The sequence below is a fragment of the Nanorana parkeri genome, unplaced genomic scaffold (genome assembly GCF_000935625.1).
Source record: "Nanorana parkeri isolate BGI_ZX_2015 unplaced genomic scaffold, ASM93562v1 scaffold2264, whole genome shotgun sequence".
Lineage (NCBI taxonomy): Eukaryota > Metazoa > Chordata > Amphibia > Anura > Dicroglossidae > Nanorana > Nanorana parkeri.
Genome location: NW_017308532.1, coordinates 139,361 through 159,478, shown reverse-complemented (window position 1 = coordinate 159,478; position 20,118 = coordinate 139,361). Strand labels below are relative to the sequence as shown.

The 20,118-nt window shown below is 46.7% G+C and overlaps 1 protein-coding gene across 1 annotated transcript in view; it reads right to left on the bottom strand.

Annotated features, from left to right (window-relative positions):
• Window positions 1-13,890, bottom strand: part of LOC108801248 (C-type lectin domain family 2 member D-like) — a 20,669-nt gene extending 6,779 nt beyond the window's left edge. Inside the window, exons 1-7 of the mRNA XM_018573183.1 lie at window positions 13,824-13,890; window positions 9,158-9,253; window positions 6,996-7,097; window positions 5,141-5,230; window positions 3,712-3,798; window positions 3,512-3,565; window positions 1,409-1,557 (exon numbers count right to left, since the gene is read on the bottom strand). Of these exons, the coding sequence (XP_018428685.1) occupies window positions 1,409-1,557; window positions 3,512-3,565; window positions 3,712-3,798; window positions 5,141-5,230; window positions 6,996-7,097; window positions 9,158-9,253; window positions 13,824-13,890 (645 nt within the window). The remainder of the gene's footprint in view (window positions 1-1,408; window positions 1,558-3,511; window positions 3,566-3,711; window positions 3,799-5,140; window positions 5,231-6,995; window positions 7,098-9,157; window positions 9,254-13,823) is intronic.
• Window positions 13,891-20,118: the final 6,228 nt, after the last annotated feature.

The following is a 20,118-nucleotide window of genomic DNA, read 5'->3' as shown; positions in this document are numbered from 1 at the left end:
TCAGAGTAAGGAGTAGCGGGTGGTCAGAGTAAGGAGTAGCGGGTGGTCAGAGTAAGGAGTAGCGGGTGGTCAGAGTAAGGAGTAGTGGCCATTGTTTTTAGCAGTTAGTAAGTCATTAGTGAGTTTTAGGAGGGCGGAGTCAGTGGAGTGTTGGGGGGCGAAAGCCGGACTGTAAGGGATCAATGAGATTGTTATCAGCGAGGTGGCGGCTCAGGCAATTGTAGGCGAGGCATTGAAGGAGTTTGGAGGTGAATGGGAGTAAGGAGATTGGTCTGAGATTGTTGAGGTCCGTAGGGTCCAGTGAAGGTTTTTTGGGTATTGGGGTGACCAGGGCATGTTTTAGTAGAGAGGGAAAGATTAAAGATGTGAGTCAGAGAGCGTAGGATAGAGTAAGAAGGTGAACAAAGTAGTGGTGAGGGAACAGGGCACATGGATAGGGGAAGGTGACTGCACAGTGGCCATTTCACCTCGGATTTTTTAGGAGGGCGGAGTCAGTGGAGTGTTGGGGGGCGAAAGCCGGACTGTAAGGGATCAATGAGATTGTTATCAGCGAGGTGGCGGCTCAGGCGATTGTAGACGAGGCATTGAAGGAGTTTGGAGGTGAATGGGTGTAAGGAGATTGGTCTGAGATTGTTGAGGTCCGTAGGGTCCAGTGAAGGTTTTTGGGTATTGGGGTGACCAGGGCATGTTTCAGAGGGGATGGAAAGATTCCAGTAGAGAGGGAAAGATTAAAGATGTGAGTCAGAGAGCGTAGGATAGGGGAAGGTGACTGCACAGCGGCCATTTCGCCTCGGATTGCATGTATTTTGTTTTTGAAATGAATGGCAATGTCCTGGGCAGTGAGTGAGTTAGCGGGTGGTGGGGGGGAGGGGCGGGGGACATAGTAAAGAGTTAAAAGTAGAAAACAGTTGACGAGGTCTGGATGAGAGTGTGATAATGAGAGAGACGAAATAAGTCTGTTTGGCAGCATGGAGGGAGGAGTTATATTTTAGGAGGGAGGAGTTATATTTTAGGAGGGAGGAGTTATATTTTAGGAGGCCAGCTTTGTACAGGGTGAAGTCTTGCAGAGACCCAGTTTCACGCCACACTCGCTCCAGAGTGCAGCCGTGTCTCTTGAGGTTTCTGGACATATGGAATATATTATATAAACATGGAGTGCAGGGCTTAGAAATTCATGTCATGGAGAAGTCTCATCTCATCACATCCTCCTCTGTCTGTCCTGTGTCAGTTTGTAGCTCCACCATAGAGTGGAATTCTGACACTCGTCACATTGATGGATCGGGTCCCCCTGCAGAACAGGCTTAGGACCTTCAATTTAAGTGGCAGAGTGATTCCTCTACAGGAGCCCGATATATGTCCCACCAACTGCTCTCCTCCCCACCCCACACCCTGTGACCCCGACACTGACCCGTATGGTTTCCTCCTTCACAGTGGCCAAGCTGGAGCCGCGTTCCTCACAGTCTTTAGCACTTTCTGTACGGGACTTCTGGATCTCAGAGAAGAGATAACATGTGTCATTGATGGTGATCCAGAGATCCGGACATCTAGGAGGCCGTCCTGTAATATGGAGTAATAGAGACCTTCAATAATGACAGAGAGAGGGCGGGACAGTCTGAACATATAATGTTCAGCATAATTGTCAGGGTCCCGGGCACAGGTGTCCCCACACCGCATGCAGGTACCCACGCAGGCAGACCAAATTAGTGTGACCACACTGGATGAGGTTATGCACACAGTTTATTGTTACACAGCAAACAGGAAACTACAAACCCCACCAAGACCCACAAGCTAGCACAAGCAGTGAAACGACAAAACTCAAATAGAACAAAAACACAACTACAGTCACAAGGAACAGCAAACGGGAACAGAGTCTTGTATAGATCACATTTCCCTTCTCTTCCCTCCCTGTCGGTTGCTCTTTGCGTATCATTATTTGTGAGTTCAGGTTGTAACGATTTGGTAAACGTCACCCCATTTTACGTATGCATTGTGTATAGAACTGTAATATGAGTATTTGAGCACTTGGTCCCCGGCCGTAGATAAAAGGTTTATTTGGTCTTTATGGGCCCTCTATATGCAGGTTTAATAGAGTGATGCTTTGGTGGTGTGTGAAATATTTTCGGGGTGTCAGTCCTCCATGTTTTTTATTTGTGATTTCAAAATGAAAACCTTTTGTATCTCATAGCAGTGGCAAGTTTTGGTTTCCCTTTCTGATGTCATTGACCCTGGGGTAGCGCACCAATACTTACTTTAAATAAGCAAAACTATCATTATTTAATGCAGGGTAACCTTACTGAAAACCATATAGCTCATTCTATGGTACTTAACCCCTTCTGCTTATTGTCATCAGATGCAGATTAACCACCACTTGCCTTTGCCTGCCCACCACCTGCCATTGAATGGACCTTCCCTACTAAAAGCTATATGTAGCCGCAAAGCTCCACTAGCCCCTCCCCATCTTCAGAGATTGGCTGCTGAAATGTTTAAGCCCCGCCTGTAACAATGACTGCATTGTATTGGTAAATTGTATATGTAATGTTACAAACTATGTATATTGAGAAGTTACATTGTCATTTCCCCTAGTCTAGGTGGTGTGTTATACAAGGTATTCCTATTGGGTCTTTCTTGTTTTTATGACACAGTAAAGTGTTCTCTGTTCTGATTGGTGAATTCATGACATTAAATTGTACCATAACTTCTTTTGGAACATATGTGGAAAGCATTGACTACTTGTAAGGTATCCAGGTCTACTGTGCATGTGCGTGGTCCCATCTTTCATACCATAGGAAAACGGGCACTTGCGCGCATGCATGCGCATCAGGACGTACGCGCACAAGTGCGCTAATCTGGCGCACAGACGTGCTAATCTGGCGCACAGGAAGTGATGCTGTACCTCTCAATTGATCTTCCTATTTAAAGCAAGCACAGCCTGGGCTTAGCTGCTGGATGGTCTTTCAGCTGTTCCCTGTGATCCTGTTTGCTGCTCCTGTATCTTGACCCGGATTGAATTTTTTTACTGCTCCTGATTGCCGCCTGCCTTCTGTCCTTGGTGTCACCCCATCCACTGGCACCCGCTTCACTTGCTGTTTCTCAGGCTCTGTTCTCATCCTCAGAGTTTGGGGGACGCAAGGTGCAAGGGGAGCCTCCACATCCAACCAGTCTCCAGCTTGTACGTGATACAAATGGTGGTCCTCCAGTGCAGACTGGCGGAACGGATGTAGGAGGGTACAGCTGGCTCTGCCTCTAGATAGGCAGAGCCAGCTGTCAATCATGCAGCTGGGCGGATCTCCAAAGTAATGTTGGGATCCGTCCCGGCTGCGGCATCTCAGTATATTGCAGGCAATAGCCCGCTATATACTGAGCTTTGGGTCATGGGAGAAGGCTAGTTTGTGTTCTCCTGTGACCCTAAAGAGAACTATGGGGAAAAACACTGACCCCATAGTTCTCCTTTAAAGCCGATTACTTCTACAAGGTAATATCTTACTTTTTTGTAAATACATTAGATACACACCGAGTGAAGTATTTGATTGATGTGGGTCATTGGTCGAATTTTTGTCTTTTCCGCCTGGAAATTAAAGCAAAGACATAATCCAAATCATCTCCATACTGAACCTACAAATGAGACACAAAAGACAGACGGGCACCACATCCCAGCTACCCTCACCCAGCATTCTACTGCTCCTCATACACGGACACATCATCTCTACTTACATGTGGCACCCAGAGAGATGGCGGTTATCAGGAGACTCACACAGATGACGATAAGCGCACAGACCAGGAGAATCGCGTGTCTTCTGCCTGGAAGGGAAAACATCAAAGTCTACTAATAAGGTGTAACACATCCATTGTCACCTTGTGTGGGGGGATGTCTCTCTGCTCTGACATGTCCGTTGTCACCTTGTGTGGGGGAATGTCTCTCTGGCCTGATATGTCCGTTGTCACCTTGTGTGGAGGAATGTATCTCTGGTCTGATATGTCTGTTGTCACCTTGTGTGGGGGAATGTCTCTCTGGTCTGATATGCCCGTTGTCTCCTTGTGTGGAGGAATGCCTCTCTGGTCTGATATGTCTGTTGTCACCGTGTGTGTGTGTGTGGGGGGATGTCTCTCTGGTCTGATATGTCCGTTGTCTCCTTGTGTGGAGGAATGCCTCTCTGGTCTGATATGTGAAGTTCCAAATCTCCCCACTCTACTAAAAAATATTTTGGTTTTGCTTCCTGACAATAAATCTCACCAATGAGTGACACAGACAGCAGCAAATAGCTGACATAGGCACTAGTCAGTCCTAAGGACTCTGATGTAAAGGGGAATGTTGATATAAGGGGGAACTCTGGGCACTGATTCAGTGGTAGGCCTGGTCACTTTGCAGTAATATATTCCTGACCTTTATTTTCCTCATGGCACCTTCAGGAGTTTATATGTTCTGTGCGTGTATTCTGTGGATTTCCTCCGGAGGTTCTTCTTACATCTCAGAGTCCACAGTCAAATGGTCAGTTTAAAAGAACTCTAAGTAACAGCTGTTCTTCACCAGAGCTCCTGATAGTGGAGATGGGCCAAGAACACTAGTGGCCTCAGTTTGCTTTGCTGTGAACTGGTACCAGGTCATGATCATCGGGGGTTAGCAGGAATAGAAAGACTACAATGCCGAGACTATTCCGAAGGCTGCAGACAAGAGAGTAATCAGGCCCAGGCTGACGTATTGGCAAGCAAAAGAGTAGTCAGGTCCAGGCAGGGGTCGAGATAGGCAGCATTCAGCAGGCAAGGGATTAATCAGGTTTAGGCAGAGGTCTTGGCAGACAACAAGAAAGAGAATAGTCAGGCCCATGCAGAAGTGTCGCGAGTCACCCGCACTCCATACAGAACTATGACCTTGCAAGATGGTGGTGCTCGTAGTAATGACACGGATGGCGCCGTGTGAAACTCCAAAGTGAAGATCAGATAACCATCAGCAAGTCATCGTCACACTTTGTCATAAAAAGCCAACATATCGGGCCACTCAGGGTCCCTTCCTCAAGGTAAATTGGCCCCAGTGTGGGTAAGTATGCATGTGAGATATGGACCTTGGATTGTAAGCTCCTTCAGGGCAGATATTGATGTGAATGGGCTGTGTGTAAACCACAATGTAAATGGATATGAATTCTACCTTGCTGGGTCTTGTTGTCCTTCTGAGCTGACTTGTTGAGTTTATTGATAGCGGTGTACATGAATCCTTTATCTTCTTCCTTTGGAGAGACTGGGATAAAACGGAACATATAAATCCCCTATACGGAATAGTACGTCACACACTTATATTGAGCTGCCTGCTCTTGCTGGTACCCATAAACATCCTTTTAAACCTTTCGTGTTGTAATTTGCACCGCTTTAATAGGAGGTGCTTTGCACCTAGGACAAAGTCCTCACACACTGCCACCCCTGTGTAATTTGAATCCATAGTAAGCACCTCTATAGAGGTGTAACACCCTACTGGACAGAGTGCTATTAAATTTAGTAATTATCAGATTGTATGGGGTCTGATGCTGATTTGTAGTCTGGGTTCATTTGTTTTCCCCTAAACCATCTGTCATTTGCTGCTAGGTGTACTGCAGGGTGTACCTTGGTCACAGAACAGAGCAACTAATGAGGGATTGCTGAGTGGATATCCCTCTCCAGCCATTTACTGTTAGAAGATGGCCAGTGGTGCATGCTAGGGGAGGAGATAAATACAGTACTTGGGGTGGACTATGTGAGCTCCTCTCTTCCTCCCCCTCGCCCAGCCTGTAGGGAGGCTGCCATGGATTGTCTCAGATGGCTAGGCCTGAAGCCTTGGAGTAGCCATGGGATGACCCTGGAGCCTGATAGCAGCAGGTCCAGTGGTCATTACTGAAGACAAGGACTAGTAACTTCTACAGACTTGGATCGGCAGAGGGGGGTTGCAGACACTGAGCGGTTGGTCAGGAGGATGAGTCTAGCAGCTGCATTCATGATAGACTGAAGGGGGGAGGAGCCTGTGTAGAGGTCGGTCAATGAGGAGGGAGTTGCAATAGTCAAGGCAAGAGAAAACAAGGGAGTGAATGAGTAATTTTGCGACCCTACTACTCAAGAGGTTTATTACAGAGGAAATACAGGGAGACCCCTTAGTTCTTTTACTGTAGATCACCCCTTCAGAGCCACCGGTAGTGTTATCCTGTGCTGCGATATCACTGACCGCGTAAGAGGAACACAACAGAGGAAAGGAGGACAATATCCAAATATTTTATGATGTAAAATGTATTACTGGATTTGTACTCAGAATATCAAGCAGGATGTTATTGGAGTGTTTAGATAGAACAAGATCCCTGGGATATAAATACAGGTGCAGCATATCAAAGAGAAGCAGTCTGCACCTACTGTGAGCTCCTCTGGGGTGGAGCCTGATGTCAGCTGCCATTGCTGAACTTTGACTTACTTGGCTGACCCTCTGGTTTTAGTACTTTTTGGTTTATTGAACAAGCAGACGGGTATTGAATCCAGAGGGTCAGCTCGATAGTCAGGCAACTAGGATTTTGATCTCCTGGCTTTCATTTATCTAGAACAATGACATAATATTTTTCTATCACTTTTGGATGGGAGGGGGGAGGGAGGGTTAGGTTTTTATTGCTAAACCTGCTAGGAGTATTCACTCTCTGGAACAAAAAATGGCAACAGAATGATGGGAAAACCAACATCTTCCAGTTGTCTCCAGAACAGAAATAGAGGAGAACTCTTCCAATAGGGATATCTGTTCCAGTGCCAACTGTCTAAAAGAGAACTTCCTTCACTTTGTAGGCATATTATCTCACTTCCTTTATTGTCTATTAAACAGGAAGTTAGGGGAAATCTCCTAAAAGATGCCACTGGTGGAGGTTCTAATACTTCCCTAATCTGTACAAAGCCAAAAGCTGAGTGTTTGGAAGACGAGTGTTGTGCTGTGGGAGGTGTTCAGCCCCCGGCTCTCATTATCACATTCACTTGTACAATTTCCAGTCATATGGAAGTTCTACCTTCCTCTGTCTTGGCCACTTTTTTGTTGCTCTTCTCTGCTGCTTTCTTGGGTTTATTAACCAAGGCGTACAACAGTGAGACATCATCTGCCTGTGGAGAGACTGAAATGACAAAACACAGTGAGGAACCAATAGAGATATCAACCAGAGTGTCTGTGGTTGTTTATAGACTTAATAACAACACTCAATGCCAAGCTTCAGTTTTTAAAACCACCAAAATCTTTATTTGTATAAAAGAAGTATACACTCCAGAGAGAGAGATGTAATCTGCCCTATGCAAAGCATTAGTAAGACCTCATCTGTCTCCATTCTTCCTTGTATTATAAGAAGTATAGACTCCAGAGAAAAAGATGTAATCTGCCCTATGCAAAGCATTAGTAAGACCTAGCTTATCTCTATCCTTCCTTGTATTATAAGAGGAATAGACTCCAGAGACAGAGGCATAATACTCCCTATACAAGGCATTAGTAAGACCTCATCTGTCGCCATCCTTTCTTGTATTATAAGAGGAATATACTCCAGAGAGAGAGGCATAATCCTCCTTATACAAGGCATTAGTAAGACCTCATCTGTCTCGGCCCTTCCATGTGTTATATGAGGTATAGAGTTCAGAGAGAGAGATGTAATCTGCCCCAGTACAAAGCATTAGTAAGACATCATCTGTCACCTACCAATTCCCACATAGAAGTATCTAACCAGGGAAGGTTAGGGAAATACCAAAGGACAGAGCTCCTCTAACTGCCACGTTGTGAGGGTCCTGACAACAAATACGGCTCTCAATAACCCTTTAACAGCTGCTGATATTAACCGCTTGCCGTCTGCCCGTTGCAAAAAACGGACGGATGGCACAGTCACATTGGCGGGTCACATTGCAAAAAACGGACGGACGGCACATTTTTTCTGCTCGCGCGCGCGTGCCCCCCAGCGTGCGCACGGGCAGAAAAAACCCGCCCGATGTAAAAAGCCGTTACCGGCTGTTTCACATACACGCGATCGGCGCCTCTATAGCCTGCCGATCGTGTGTATGTGCTGGCTGCGTGACCCCCTCTTTCCTTCAAGTGCCGCCGCCGCCCCCCCCCTCCTGACCCCTCACCTTCAATACCGGGATGCACTGCCCCATCTGCGGCCCGGGACTGGCTCGGGAGGGTGTCAGAAGGTAAGATGGGAGGGGGATCAGAATCTTCCTCCTTGCCGATCTCCCTCCGTGCTGCGAATGCAGAAGTGATGTGTAATACATCACTTCCGCATTCTCCTGTCAGTCATGTGGCTGCTATAGCCAGATAGAAAAAGCTGATGAAGTAGATCTCTGCTTCATCAGCTTCTTTTGGGGTCCCCAGGTGACATTAGGGGTCTTAGAAACCCCTAATGTCTCCATAAAGAGGACCTGTCAGTGTGTCTTCACTATTATATAGGGGGATTGTTATCCTTTATGTGATAGCAATAACAATAAGGGTAAAAGAACATAAAAAGAGTTTAAAAAAAAGTCACATATAAAAAAGTAAAAAATAATCCCCAAACATTTTTAAGTCCCCCACATTTATGCACAAATAAACGACAGTTGCGCTACACATGTTACATATCGTCGCGAACGTCAGAGTGAGAACAATAATTGTAGGGCCATCAGTCACTGATAACACTAAACTGATGAGCGGTAAAAGCTTTTAAAGCCTCGACTATGGCCAATTTTGGGTATTGTAGTTTTTTGAGGTTTGGCGAGCGCACGCATTCTTAAGGCTTGACATGTTTGGTGTCTATTTACCCGACGTGACCCCGACTTTTATATTTTACCCACAAATTGGGTAATAATAAATGTTTTATCATTTAATATAGGGAAACAGTTTTTTTTTAAAACTAATTCAGTATTTTTGTCTTCTTATAGTAAAAAATAAAACCCCCAGTGGTGATTACATTCCACCAAAAGAAAGCTCGATGTGTCCCCAAAAAACGGTATAAAATTTGTTTCAGTAAAGCGCTGCATGACGGAATAAATGTCAGTCAAAGTACCGCAGCGCTGAATACTGAACAATGGCCTGGACAGGAAGGGGGCGTAACACCGCGGACTTCAAGTGGTTAATGTGATATTTCATGCATCTGACTTATTCTACAAGAGGGCTCCGGGACTGAACCTGCATCATATAAAAACACACGAATGGAGACTTCACCTTGTTGGGTCTTGTTAGACTTTGTCGTCTTCTTTTCTTCTCTTGGCTGGTTCTTCACAGCTGCATAGGTGACCACGTCTTCCTTCTGCACAGAACCTGGAATGGTAGAGAAGGCAGAAACTCATTTCACATTTTCCCATCATTCACCCGGCTCCCCTCTATCCAGGACTAGCAGCCATGTAACAACCAATGAGGTAACAGGACTTATTTCATAGACTCCCACGTCTATTAGATTATCAGCTTCTGCAGAAAGAACTTGTCAGCTGTGAAGCTTTGATTATAACACATCTTACTATTTGTACTATGTTCATGTTCTGATTGAAAAAAGACTAGAAATAAAGATATTGGGGGTGACTGTGGGGATCACCATCATCTCAGAGTAAAAGGGAAGGGGGGCATTGATTGAAGGAGAACTATGAGGGAGTGATTTTCACTCAGCCTCATAATTCGAGCCGATCTGTGACAATGAAGCTGTCACAGGTCGGCTCAGTAGATCGGGAAGTGAGCGAACACATCCCGGTGCTCGCTCACTTCTCGATCCTGTCCCTGCAGAGAGCTGTGACTGTCACTCACGGCTCCCTGCAGGGATTCCCCCCTCCCCTGTCCGATCCTCCAGCGCTGACTGGCGGAACGGACGGGGGAGGGAGTGGGTACAGCTGGCTCTGCCTCTAGATAGGCAGAGCCAGCTGTCAATCACGCAGATGAGTGGATCTCCACAGTAATGTTGGGATCCGTCCCGGCTGCGGCGTCTCAGTATACTGCGAGCTGCAGCTCCCTATATACTGAGCTTTGGGTCAAGGGAGGACACTAGTTTATGTCCTCCCATGACCCTGAGGAGAACTATGGGGAAAAACACTGACCCCATAGTTCTCCTTTAAGCAGGGAATAGATACCCACTGAAGAGTGTCACGGTACTGTCAGAATTTGAATTCAGATCTCATTGTTGAGGTGATGTTGGTCAAGCTGTTGTCACCAAGCCCAGCTCACACTGCAATGTAGGTCTTTTCTGGGCTCTGTGCAGTAATCATTTGTCTTAATTAATTCTATGTCAGTTCCCCTTTAATTAGATCTACAGATCTTAAAAAGCCGCTCTTAGTGTCAGAAGCTTCCAGATCATTCCTCTGTCTGTTCCACCCCTTGCTTCAACATTCTTATCTAATGTCCGTTTCCTCGTTGTTGACCTTGTATTCTCACTATATGGCCATCGTACTTTGGCCTTAATGCTTTCACAATGTCTTTCTCAATGTAAAATCCCATCACGCACACGAGCAAGGTGTTGGTCTTCCTCTGGCCATACACTGCTGGCTGATTCTACTAATTTGCTACTTAAAGGAGAACTATGGGGTTAGCGCTTTTTCCCATTAGGGTAACGGGAGGACACAAACTAGCGTCCTCCCGTCACCCAAAGCTCAGTATATAGCGGGCTACAGCTCGCGATATAGTGAGACACCGCAGCCGGGACGGATCCCGACTTTACTGTCGAGATCCACCCAGCTGCGTGATTGACAGCTGGCTCTGCCTATCTAGAGGCAGAGCCAGCTGTACCCGCCCCCTCCCCCGTCCGTTCCGCCAGTCAGCGCTGGAGGATCGGACAGGGGAGGGGGGAATCCCTGCAGGGAACCGTGGGTGACAGTCACGGCTCTCTGTAGGGAAAGATATCGAGAAATGAGCGGGGGACGGTATGTGTTCGCTCACCTCCTGATCTACTGAGCCGACGTGTGACAGTTTCATTGTCACAGGTCGGCTAGAACTATGAGGTGAGTAAAAATCATTCACCTCATAGTTCTCCTTTAACCAAGACCGTCATATACCATTTTTACTCTGTGCTGTGTGTCCTCGGCTCTGCTCAGCTATCTTACCTCAATCACTGGAGAGTTCAGTAATGAGAGTGTCAGGCAGCAGATCCATCCTCACCTTCAGAGTCTTTGGAGCAGGTTGGGTGCTTGAGGGTTCCGGGGGCTCTGCCAGTTTACAATGTAAGCTCTTTCTCTTGTTAAGGTCTGAGTGTGAACGGTTTCATTGTATGGCCATCTTTCTCCATGCGAAATCCCATCACACATGTAGCAAGCTTCACATAGGACCATACTACGCCTGTAAGGTCCCAAGCAAGCTCAGATAAGAGAACATTTTACAGTAGAGATGAACTTCAGGCCAAGCTTGAGGTCTAACCAAAGCAGAGCTGTTCATAGCCAAATGGGCAAAAGGCCAGATTTGGTTCGTCTGACGGCCCTCCAAAGCTACAGCTGCTCTTGCAGTCATCCATGTAGTGGCAGCATTACTACCACCATTGAATGGTAGAATCCTGGAAATGTTATTGGCCAACTATGGTTATGACTATATGTGGTCAATGATGTCAGCCAACATCCTCGGCGAGAATTTCATCAGCCAACTGAGAAGCTGTTCATTGTGACTAACAATGGGTCTACATTGCTGGGTGGCTGGTGTTGGTTTTACATCATGGAACACTTTTGGCTTTTGTTTGGATTAAAAAAATTTCTAAGGTGTCTTTGTGTTTTTTCCCTTTCCATCTACCTCCCCATTAATCATTAATGCAGGCATGTGGCTTACTATGGATCTTACTATGGAGGGGGGATGCACACTTGCTGCCCCCCTTTCATTTGTCTTCATAAGGGTCTGGTATGGATTTTGGGGGAGACCCCATGATATTTCTTTTGCTTGGGGTCTAACTTAAAAATCCATACCAGACCCCTATCTACGATAATGGTCTGGTATGCCATTTTGTTTCTATATAATAGATAAAGTAAACCTGTGCCCTGACTATGCATTTGCATATTTTGTACAAACAGTAAAAGCACTTTACTATAAGCCCCCACTGACCACTGTGGCTATAGTCATTGTGTAGAAATCCCTCTTCAAACTTGAAGACAAAGCACTGAGATCCCAGACACCCTCCGTCTCAGTGGGCTGCCAAGGACACTAATATACTAATTGAGTTGAGTTGAGTGGCAAGGTAGGTCCTTCAGCAAAGTGCACCTGGCGGGGGGTTTAGAACAAGTGGCAGTGCATTGCACCCATGTATGTAACATGCTTTGTCACAGCAGTAGTGTGAATGGGACCTAAATGTCTCTTTTAGCTTTACAATATTTTATAGCCGTGGTTCTCAACTGGTGGGTCACAACACCCATGTTCAGTGGGTCACCTCGTGCCTTCCACTGTGCTAGGTGAGAGGATCCTCATTCTCCCCCTAGGGCAGCACTGTCAGTTCTCATGCCGAGCAGCCATTCAAAATATGCTGCCCGGCACCAAGTGTCAGATTGAAGTGGGGTTGGCTGGGGGTATGGTTGTGACCATATGTGCATTGCTTACAGCTTTGTAGAGGGGCCTGGACCGGAGTGACATCACATTCTGGCTCCCGGGACCTCTACAGGGCACACAATTGAGCTGTACAAACAATGTACATATGGATGGAGCTCCATCACAGCACAGCAGCCCACACTGGACCCCAGGCTGAGGATCCGCTCCAGTTCTCGTAAGGTAGGGCAGGGGTGCCCACAATTTTTGTGTTAAGATCTACTTTTCAAATGACGAGCTACATGAGATCTACCAATGAAAAAAAACTCCCTCGCTCTTTCTCTCTCCTGGCTGTCTCTCCTCGTTTTTTTCCCTTGCTGTCTCCTTGCTCTTTCTCCTGGCTGTGTCTCCTCGCTCTCCTGGCTCTCTCTCCTCGTTTTTTTCCCTTGTTGTCTCCTTGCTCTCTCTTTCCTGGCTGTCTCTCCTTGCTCTCCCTACCTTGGCTGTTTTTCCTCTCTCTCCTGGCTGTCTCTCCCCGCTCTCTCTCTCTCTCTCTCTCTCCTGGCTCACCTTGCTGTATTTTTCTGTGTAAATTAATATTCTTTGATGTAATACAGAGCACTACAACCCCCAGTATCCACCAGAAAGGTGTCAGGGAGCTCGGCTCAGCAGACGCAGGCTAATAGGTAATCATATGTGCACAGCTAAATAAAGGGGCCGCCGTTCCCCCCCTTCCTGATCTACCAGCATCCGCTTTGGGAGCTACTGCTAGATCACCATCTACCTAATGGGCCCCCCTGAGCTAGGGAGACTGGGGGGATCCTAAAAAAAGAAATCCAAATGTAAAAACATTTTGGAGTGTGTACTGTATGTTTTGTGTGATTTATAGATTGCAGATCTGAGGTACAATCCTACTGAATGTTACGCAGCAGAACGTGTTACAATGTATCTCAGCCCGTCTGTAACATAAAATCTTCTCACCAACAAAAGGCAAAAAGACGTTGCTGTGTTATCTCCTCTATTATTATTTGTCAGGCTCTCTCCCATTGAGGGGCAGGAGGCTGATATCTCATCTGCATAAATCTCAATGTAACAACAAAACCCATTGACATGAGAGAGAGAGAGCAGACAATAGTATTTGTATACTTCTAACCAGACTGATCTGTGAAGGATTTGTATAAACCTCCAAATGATGAACAAATATTCCATTTCCATCCGCAGTCTATAGACGGCTCTGGAGACCATATCATACCCCATCCTCCAATAATCAACAATGAGCAGATTGACCCTGTGCATGTAATCAATGTAGAGACACAGAGCAGATGGATCCTTGTATAGAATTTGCCTCTTCCCAGGATTTGCTACCCCTAGGATCCCCTCCCCCATGATTTGACCCCCAGGATTCTCTTATTACCTGATAAGATTCTTGAATTGTGTTTTTTGGTGAAATTCATTTCGGAGTAGGTGATGGCATCCCCCATGTTTGGTGTCTGCTGAGAAGTGAGATTGTATAGGGAAGTAATCCCCGGTATATGAAAGTGATATACAGCGGATGTGCCCTGTACACAGCTGTGTGTTCCAGTGACGGAACCTCCCAATAAGAGGCCCTGTGCTTGTCAGAGCTCTGCAACATCCACAGACCACCCGAGGATTCCGCCCCACGCTGTGCCAGTCTCAGGTGGAATCAGTTTTTACTCCATGTACAATAATAATAATAATAATAATAATGCAGCTTTTTAATGGCAAACAGATACATTTATTATTTGCAGCAGTTGCACCCACTCCCTGTGACCAGTCACTGTGTCTACTCTCTGTACCAGTCACTGTGTCTACTCCCTGTGACCAGTCACTGTGTCTACTCTCTGTACCAGTCACTGTGTCTACTCTCTGTACCAGTCACTGTGTCTACTCCCTGTGACCAGTCACTGTGTCTACTCTCTGTGCCAGTCACTGTGTCTACTCTCTGTGCCAGTAAAACAGCAAAAAGTTTTTCTGGCACACTCACCAGCCATCATGTAAAAAAACTTGTCTCACCTGTCTCAGGTTAATAACAGAGGTTTATATACGCGTCTTCTGCAGAAAATGTGAAAGGCGCACAGCCGCGCCAAGGCACCTCTTATAGTGCGGTCCTAACTCTAACCTATGAGAGTCTCCATCTTGGAGCACATGGGGCAGAAGATATCAAATTGGGTGCAGGTTTGTCAGGAGGAAGCCCAACCCCCCTTAAAGGAACAGGAAAATGTCAGAGGAAGGACAGACTCCTCGCTCATATGATCCGGCATGTTCAGTACAGTCAGTCTAAGAGTCAGGTAAGGCCCGGCCATCCTATCTGAGATCTCAGCGTGCTCTGCAAACACAGAGTCATGGAAGAATACTTTATTAAATGTGTATTTTACTATAAACATTTTACACAACAAAATAAAGAAATATATAACAAATCGGATTATAACATTGTAATCTGAAATAAAATTGACATAAACATCTACAGTTCCCGATCCCTTCCCACCGGGTGTATGGACATCTGTTCCATTGGTGGAAATCATATGTACTATGCAAGGTGTACAGGGAAGGAGGCCATGCGTCTGGGATTTTATTTGTATCCTTTATTTGTTGTATAATTCTGTCTTTAGTTCAGAAATGGAGATTGTCGCTGAAGCCTCCGTGTCCTGGGCACCTGGAGGGGACCAAAGACCGGCCTCCTCCCCACTGATTATGAATTTTGGCCTAGAAAGGGGTTCTGTTATAGGGAGGTGGGTACAAGAGAGCCATTGGGACTACCTCTCCCCCCTGGTATGGGGTGGCACGTTCCCCCAATTACTAAAGACTGTGTGGACTATGGAGCTTGTTATAGGAGGCCATCTGAGCAGCCAGAATCCATGTTTCACAAACCCTATCACCCAGTTCTGAACTGACGGTGACCATTGGTAATGCAGCAGCACACAAGGGGATAACTCTGGACCTGGACTCCTATTTACATTGTTAAAGTCTGGTTGTCCATTTGTGTGATTGTGTTAATCATGGGAGTAACATAACTCTGACACTAGGTCAGTGATGGCGAACCTTTTTCAACCCGAGTGCCCAAACTGCGACGCAAAATCAATTTATTTACCTCAAAGTGCCAGCGCTGAAAAAAAGTTTAGTATTGTATTGCAGTTCGGGGCGCTCGGGTGTAAGAAACGTTCAACATCACTGCCTTAGGCCCCATTCACACCAAGCGACATACCTTACAAGGGGATCCGCGCGGCCGGGATAGCGCGACTGTTCGGGGCGACTTTCCAGCGACGATCGTGCGACCTTCACCGTCGGGCTGCATTCAAAAATAGAAAAATTACGTGACATCAGCGGGAGAAAAAGGGTCCTGCTGAAGCGACAGCGACATGGAGCTGTACATTACAACAGCTCCATTGAATAACATTGGCTGGCGACTTCTCGCGATATCGCGCAGTGTGAATGGGGCCTTAGGCAAAATAGGGAAACACTCATATACAAACATTTATACACTTAATAAAACACATACACACTTAATGAAACACACACACATTACACACACACACAGAAATACTAATAAAAATGAATAAATAAAACATTGCCCCTCTCCTGCTTACCTGTTTTGCAGGGAGGTGGGCTGCATCCCTGGGGTCTCTCATCCATGCATCTCTCATGGGAGGGCTGTGCGGCTCTCAGGCAGGGGGGCTGCATGGCTGGGGGGGCTGTGCAGCTCCCGGGGGGAGGGCTTGTATGGCTCTCAGGATGGGGGGGCTGTGCGGCTCCCAGGGGGGAGGGGAAGGTTGTTTTGCTCTCAGGAGGGGAGGGGGTAAGGCTGTGCGGCTCTCCCGGGGGATCCGAACGTCTCGGATCGCCTCTGTAGTCGGGCCGGTCACAATCAGGCAGCAGTGACCTCTAAACAGGCAGATTAGACGGCCGCTCGTGGGGGCCTCCCGGGGGCCTAGCGAGGAGGAATCGGCCGTCTAATCTGCCTGTTTAGAGGTCACTGCTGCCTGATTGTGACTGACCCAGATCGCGTACTGAGGCGATCCGGGTTGGTCGGATCTATTTCCATTTGTGGTCCCTGAACATGGGCTCCCGTGCCAGCAGAGAGGGCCCCGCATGCCATAGGTTCGCCACCACTGCACTAGGTGTATCTGAGTCAATAAACATACCACGGACACTCAGGAAACAGGTCATCTCATTATACTTGTTATTGTTTGTGTCTTATTTGTACTCACCTCATTCTGGGTACATAGTTTGGCTATTCGAACCATCAAGGCTTAAAGGGAAGACAGTTGATAGGGCTCCGGACTTCCAGGCACTGGGGAGGGATGTTTGCTTTTATTATTGAATGTTTTGATTGTATTATTTTTTTTACCCCTCCAGAACTGTACCAGTGCTGTGCCGGGTCTCAATAAAGCTAGTTCTTCTCTACCCTAAACCACACCATGACTGGTTCCAGGGATGAACTGCACAACCCTACATCACGCATTCGGGCTAATTGCTGGGTGTAAAGGCTATAATAACTGGGATCAGGAGGTGATGGAAGACTGTGGACTGGCTTGATAGCGAGAGGAAGCTGTGACCTTAGAGGATATGCCCAGCTGGGGTAACGAGATCCTTTACAGAGATATTAAGCTCCGCCTTCCTTTTAATTCTGGGTGTCCCTGGGAGGTTAGGTTTTGGTATCACTCTGATGTGATGAAATGCTCTCCCCTCCCCCCCATAGATATATTCCATTATAAATTATTACAAACACTCTCAGTTGGGGTCGGTGTGAGAAAAGTTTCCTAGAAGATTACAGGGGTCAGTGTATGTATAATGGGGTCAGTGGTTTTAATGCTCAATAAACATGAAAGAGTGAAAAATAATTTACAACAATGGATTCATTTAAATTTCAGAACAATCACAAGTAAACAGTGCGGTCACTCAGTGTCTCTCTCACAGATGTTATGTAGTAGGGCAGTGACGGAACTACCGCCATAGCGACCCATGCGGGTGATATGGGGCCTGCGACGGAGGGGGGTCGGGTCAGGAGCAGGGCTTACAATCCTCCCGGGTCCCACCATAGGCGCGCACACTATACTTTTGTCCAAGTGGGAAGTGGAAGGGACGGGCCGACGGGCCGTAACACTCAGTCTCCGCAACTCTGGACATTGTAAGTGGAGACAGCCGAATGGTTGGTGTCAGACTCCTGCTGCCTTCTCTGGATTGGTCAGTGAGAAGAGTGAGCACATGGTATGGAGGGAAGAACGTGATGCGGCATTGGACGGGGGGACATCGAGGAGGGGACAGAGGTAGGGAAACATCTGCAGTCATCTGGTCATGGGGCTTAAAATTGAGGCGTTGTGTTATATTGTTATATTTAGAATGGCTCTGCGCATATTCATACGGCCGAATATGCTCGGGCAACCGCTCCTGTGGAGCCTTAGGGCTTGTTCGCACCAATTACAGTGCATTCCAGAGTGGTTGCTGCTGGAAAGCACTGTATCGCAGGCTAAACTTGCATAGGAAGGCTGCCATAAGATGACTCCCATAGGAGATATGCCATAGGAGGACTCCTATAGGAGAGCTACCATAGGAGTACTCTCATAGGAGATTTGCCAAAGGAGGACTCCCTGTCAGGGATACCGGCACAGGTGACCACACACCTGCGCAGGTACCCACACAGGCAGACCAAACACGTGACCCCACAGGACAAGGCAGAATATATGATATACAGTTTTAATATGCCAACCAGAATAATACAAACAGAACAAGTCTTAGCAACCAGCTACATCTAAACAACACCACATGCAAGAAGAAACAGGCAAGCACACCCAGGGAGCAAAGCAAAACACCAGGGGAACCAAGGGACGAAAGGTCAGGGTACAAGGAGCTAACAGGACTCAGGAACATAAACAGGTCACGGTTCTGGACAACAAGCAGGGAACATACACAGGATACAGGACTCGGGAACAGCAGCAGGTTACAGGACTGGGGACTCAGGCTTAACTGGAAACAATACTGAGCCCCAGACCTTACTGCAGGGAGGGCTTAAGTAACCTCCCAAGGAGCACCAGGTGGTGGATTGGTGGCAGCTGGGAGACACCCGCAGGTGAGCACTGGAGTTGCAGTTTCCAGCACCACCCAGTGGAGGTCTGGTACCTAGCAGTTCCTGGCTGCCTGGAGACCCCCGCAGGTGAGTACGGAAACTGCAGGGCTTAGCTCCAGCGCCACCTGGAGGCGCTCTGGATCCTAACACTCCCATATGTGGGCTGCCATTGGAGAACTTCCATAGGAGAGCTGCTGTATCAGGACTCGACTAGGGGACATGCCATAGGAAGACTCCTATAGTAGAGCTGCCATAAGTCGACTCCCATAGGAGATCTGCCATTATTGACTCCCATAGAAGGACTCGTATAGGAGAGATATCATAGACGGACTCCCATAGGAGATCTGCCATAAGAAGATCCCCATAGGAGGGCCCATATAGGAAAGCTACTATAGGAGTTCTATAGGAGAGCTGCCATAAGTGGACTCCCATTGGAGATCTGCCATAAGTGGACTCCCATATGAAAGCTGCCTTAGGAGGACTCCCATCAGAGAGTTGCCAATGGAGGACTCCCATCAGAGAATTGCCAATGGAGGACTCCCACAGGAGAGCTGCTGTAGGAGGACTCCAATAGGGGACATGCCATAGGAGGACTCCCATAGGAGATCTACCATAGGAAGACTTCTAAAGGAGAGCTACCATGGGAAGACTCCCAAAGGAAAACTGCCATAAGAAGACTCACATAGGAGAAAAATATTCAGACCTCCAACACCAGTGTTACTCAAACCCACAGAAGTCTCACCACACATATATGAAAAATGATTCCAGTTTTATATTATTCCATAATTAACTCAAAATATTTTGACACACCAGCTGTCGTCTAACCGTGAGTCCATTTTGTCCGTTTCACATATAACCAGCTATCAGTATTTCCAGGGTAGTAGCGCTCCTAAAGCTTGTTTGTGTATTATTGTGTATTGATGTAGAGGGTCCCTCTCCCTGGTATAAGGAGCTTGCACACCGAACGTCCCAGTTCACATTTTCTCCACAGATTGACCATCAAGTAGTTGTGCGCTTATCCATTGTTCTATTCTTTTCATAATATCGCAATCATGACATAAGCCCCCCTCCCTATAGCAACAATTGAAAACATCCCCAACATGCATGTGGAGCCTCTGCGTATCATACAGTAATTTCTAATATGGTCAGGGTGTCATATATCCTGGTGCTACAATTGCTGTCCTATAATGTCCTATAATGTGGCCTACAAAGTCCTATAATGTGTCCTACAAAGTCCTATAATGTGTCCTATAATGTTCTATAATGTGGCCTACAAAGTCCTATAATGTGTCCTATAATGTGTCCTATAATGTGTCCTATAATGTCCTACAAAGTGTCCTATAATGTCCTACAAAGTCCTATAATGTCCTATAATGTGTCCTATAATGTGTCCTATAATGTGTCCTATAATGTGTCCTATAATGTCCTATAATGTGTCCTATAATGTGTCCTATAATGTGTCCTATAATGTGTCCTATAATGTGTCCTATAATGTCCTACAATGTCCTATAATGTGTCCTATAATGTCCTATAATGTCCTATAATGTGTCCTATAATGTCCTACAATGTCCTATAATGTGTCCTATAATGTCCTATAATGTCCTATAATGTCCTATAATGTGTCCTA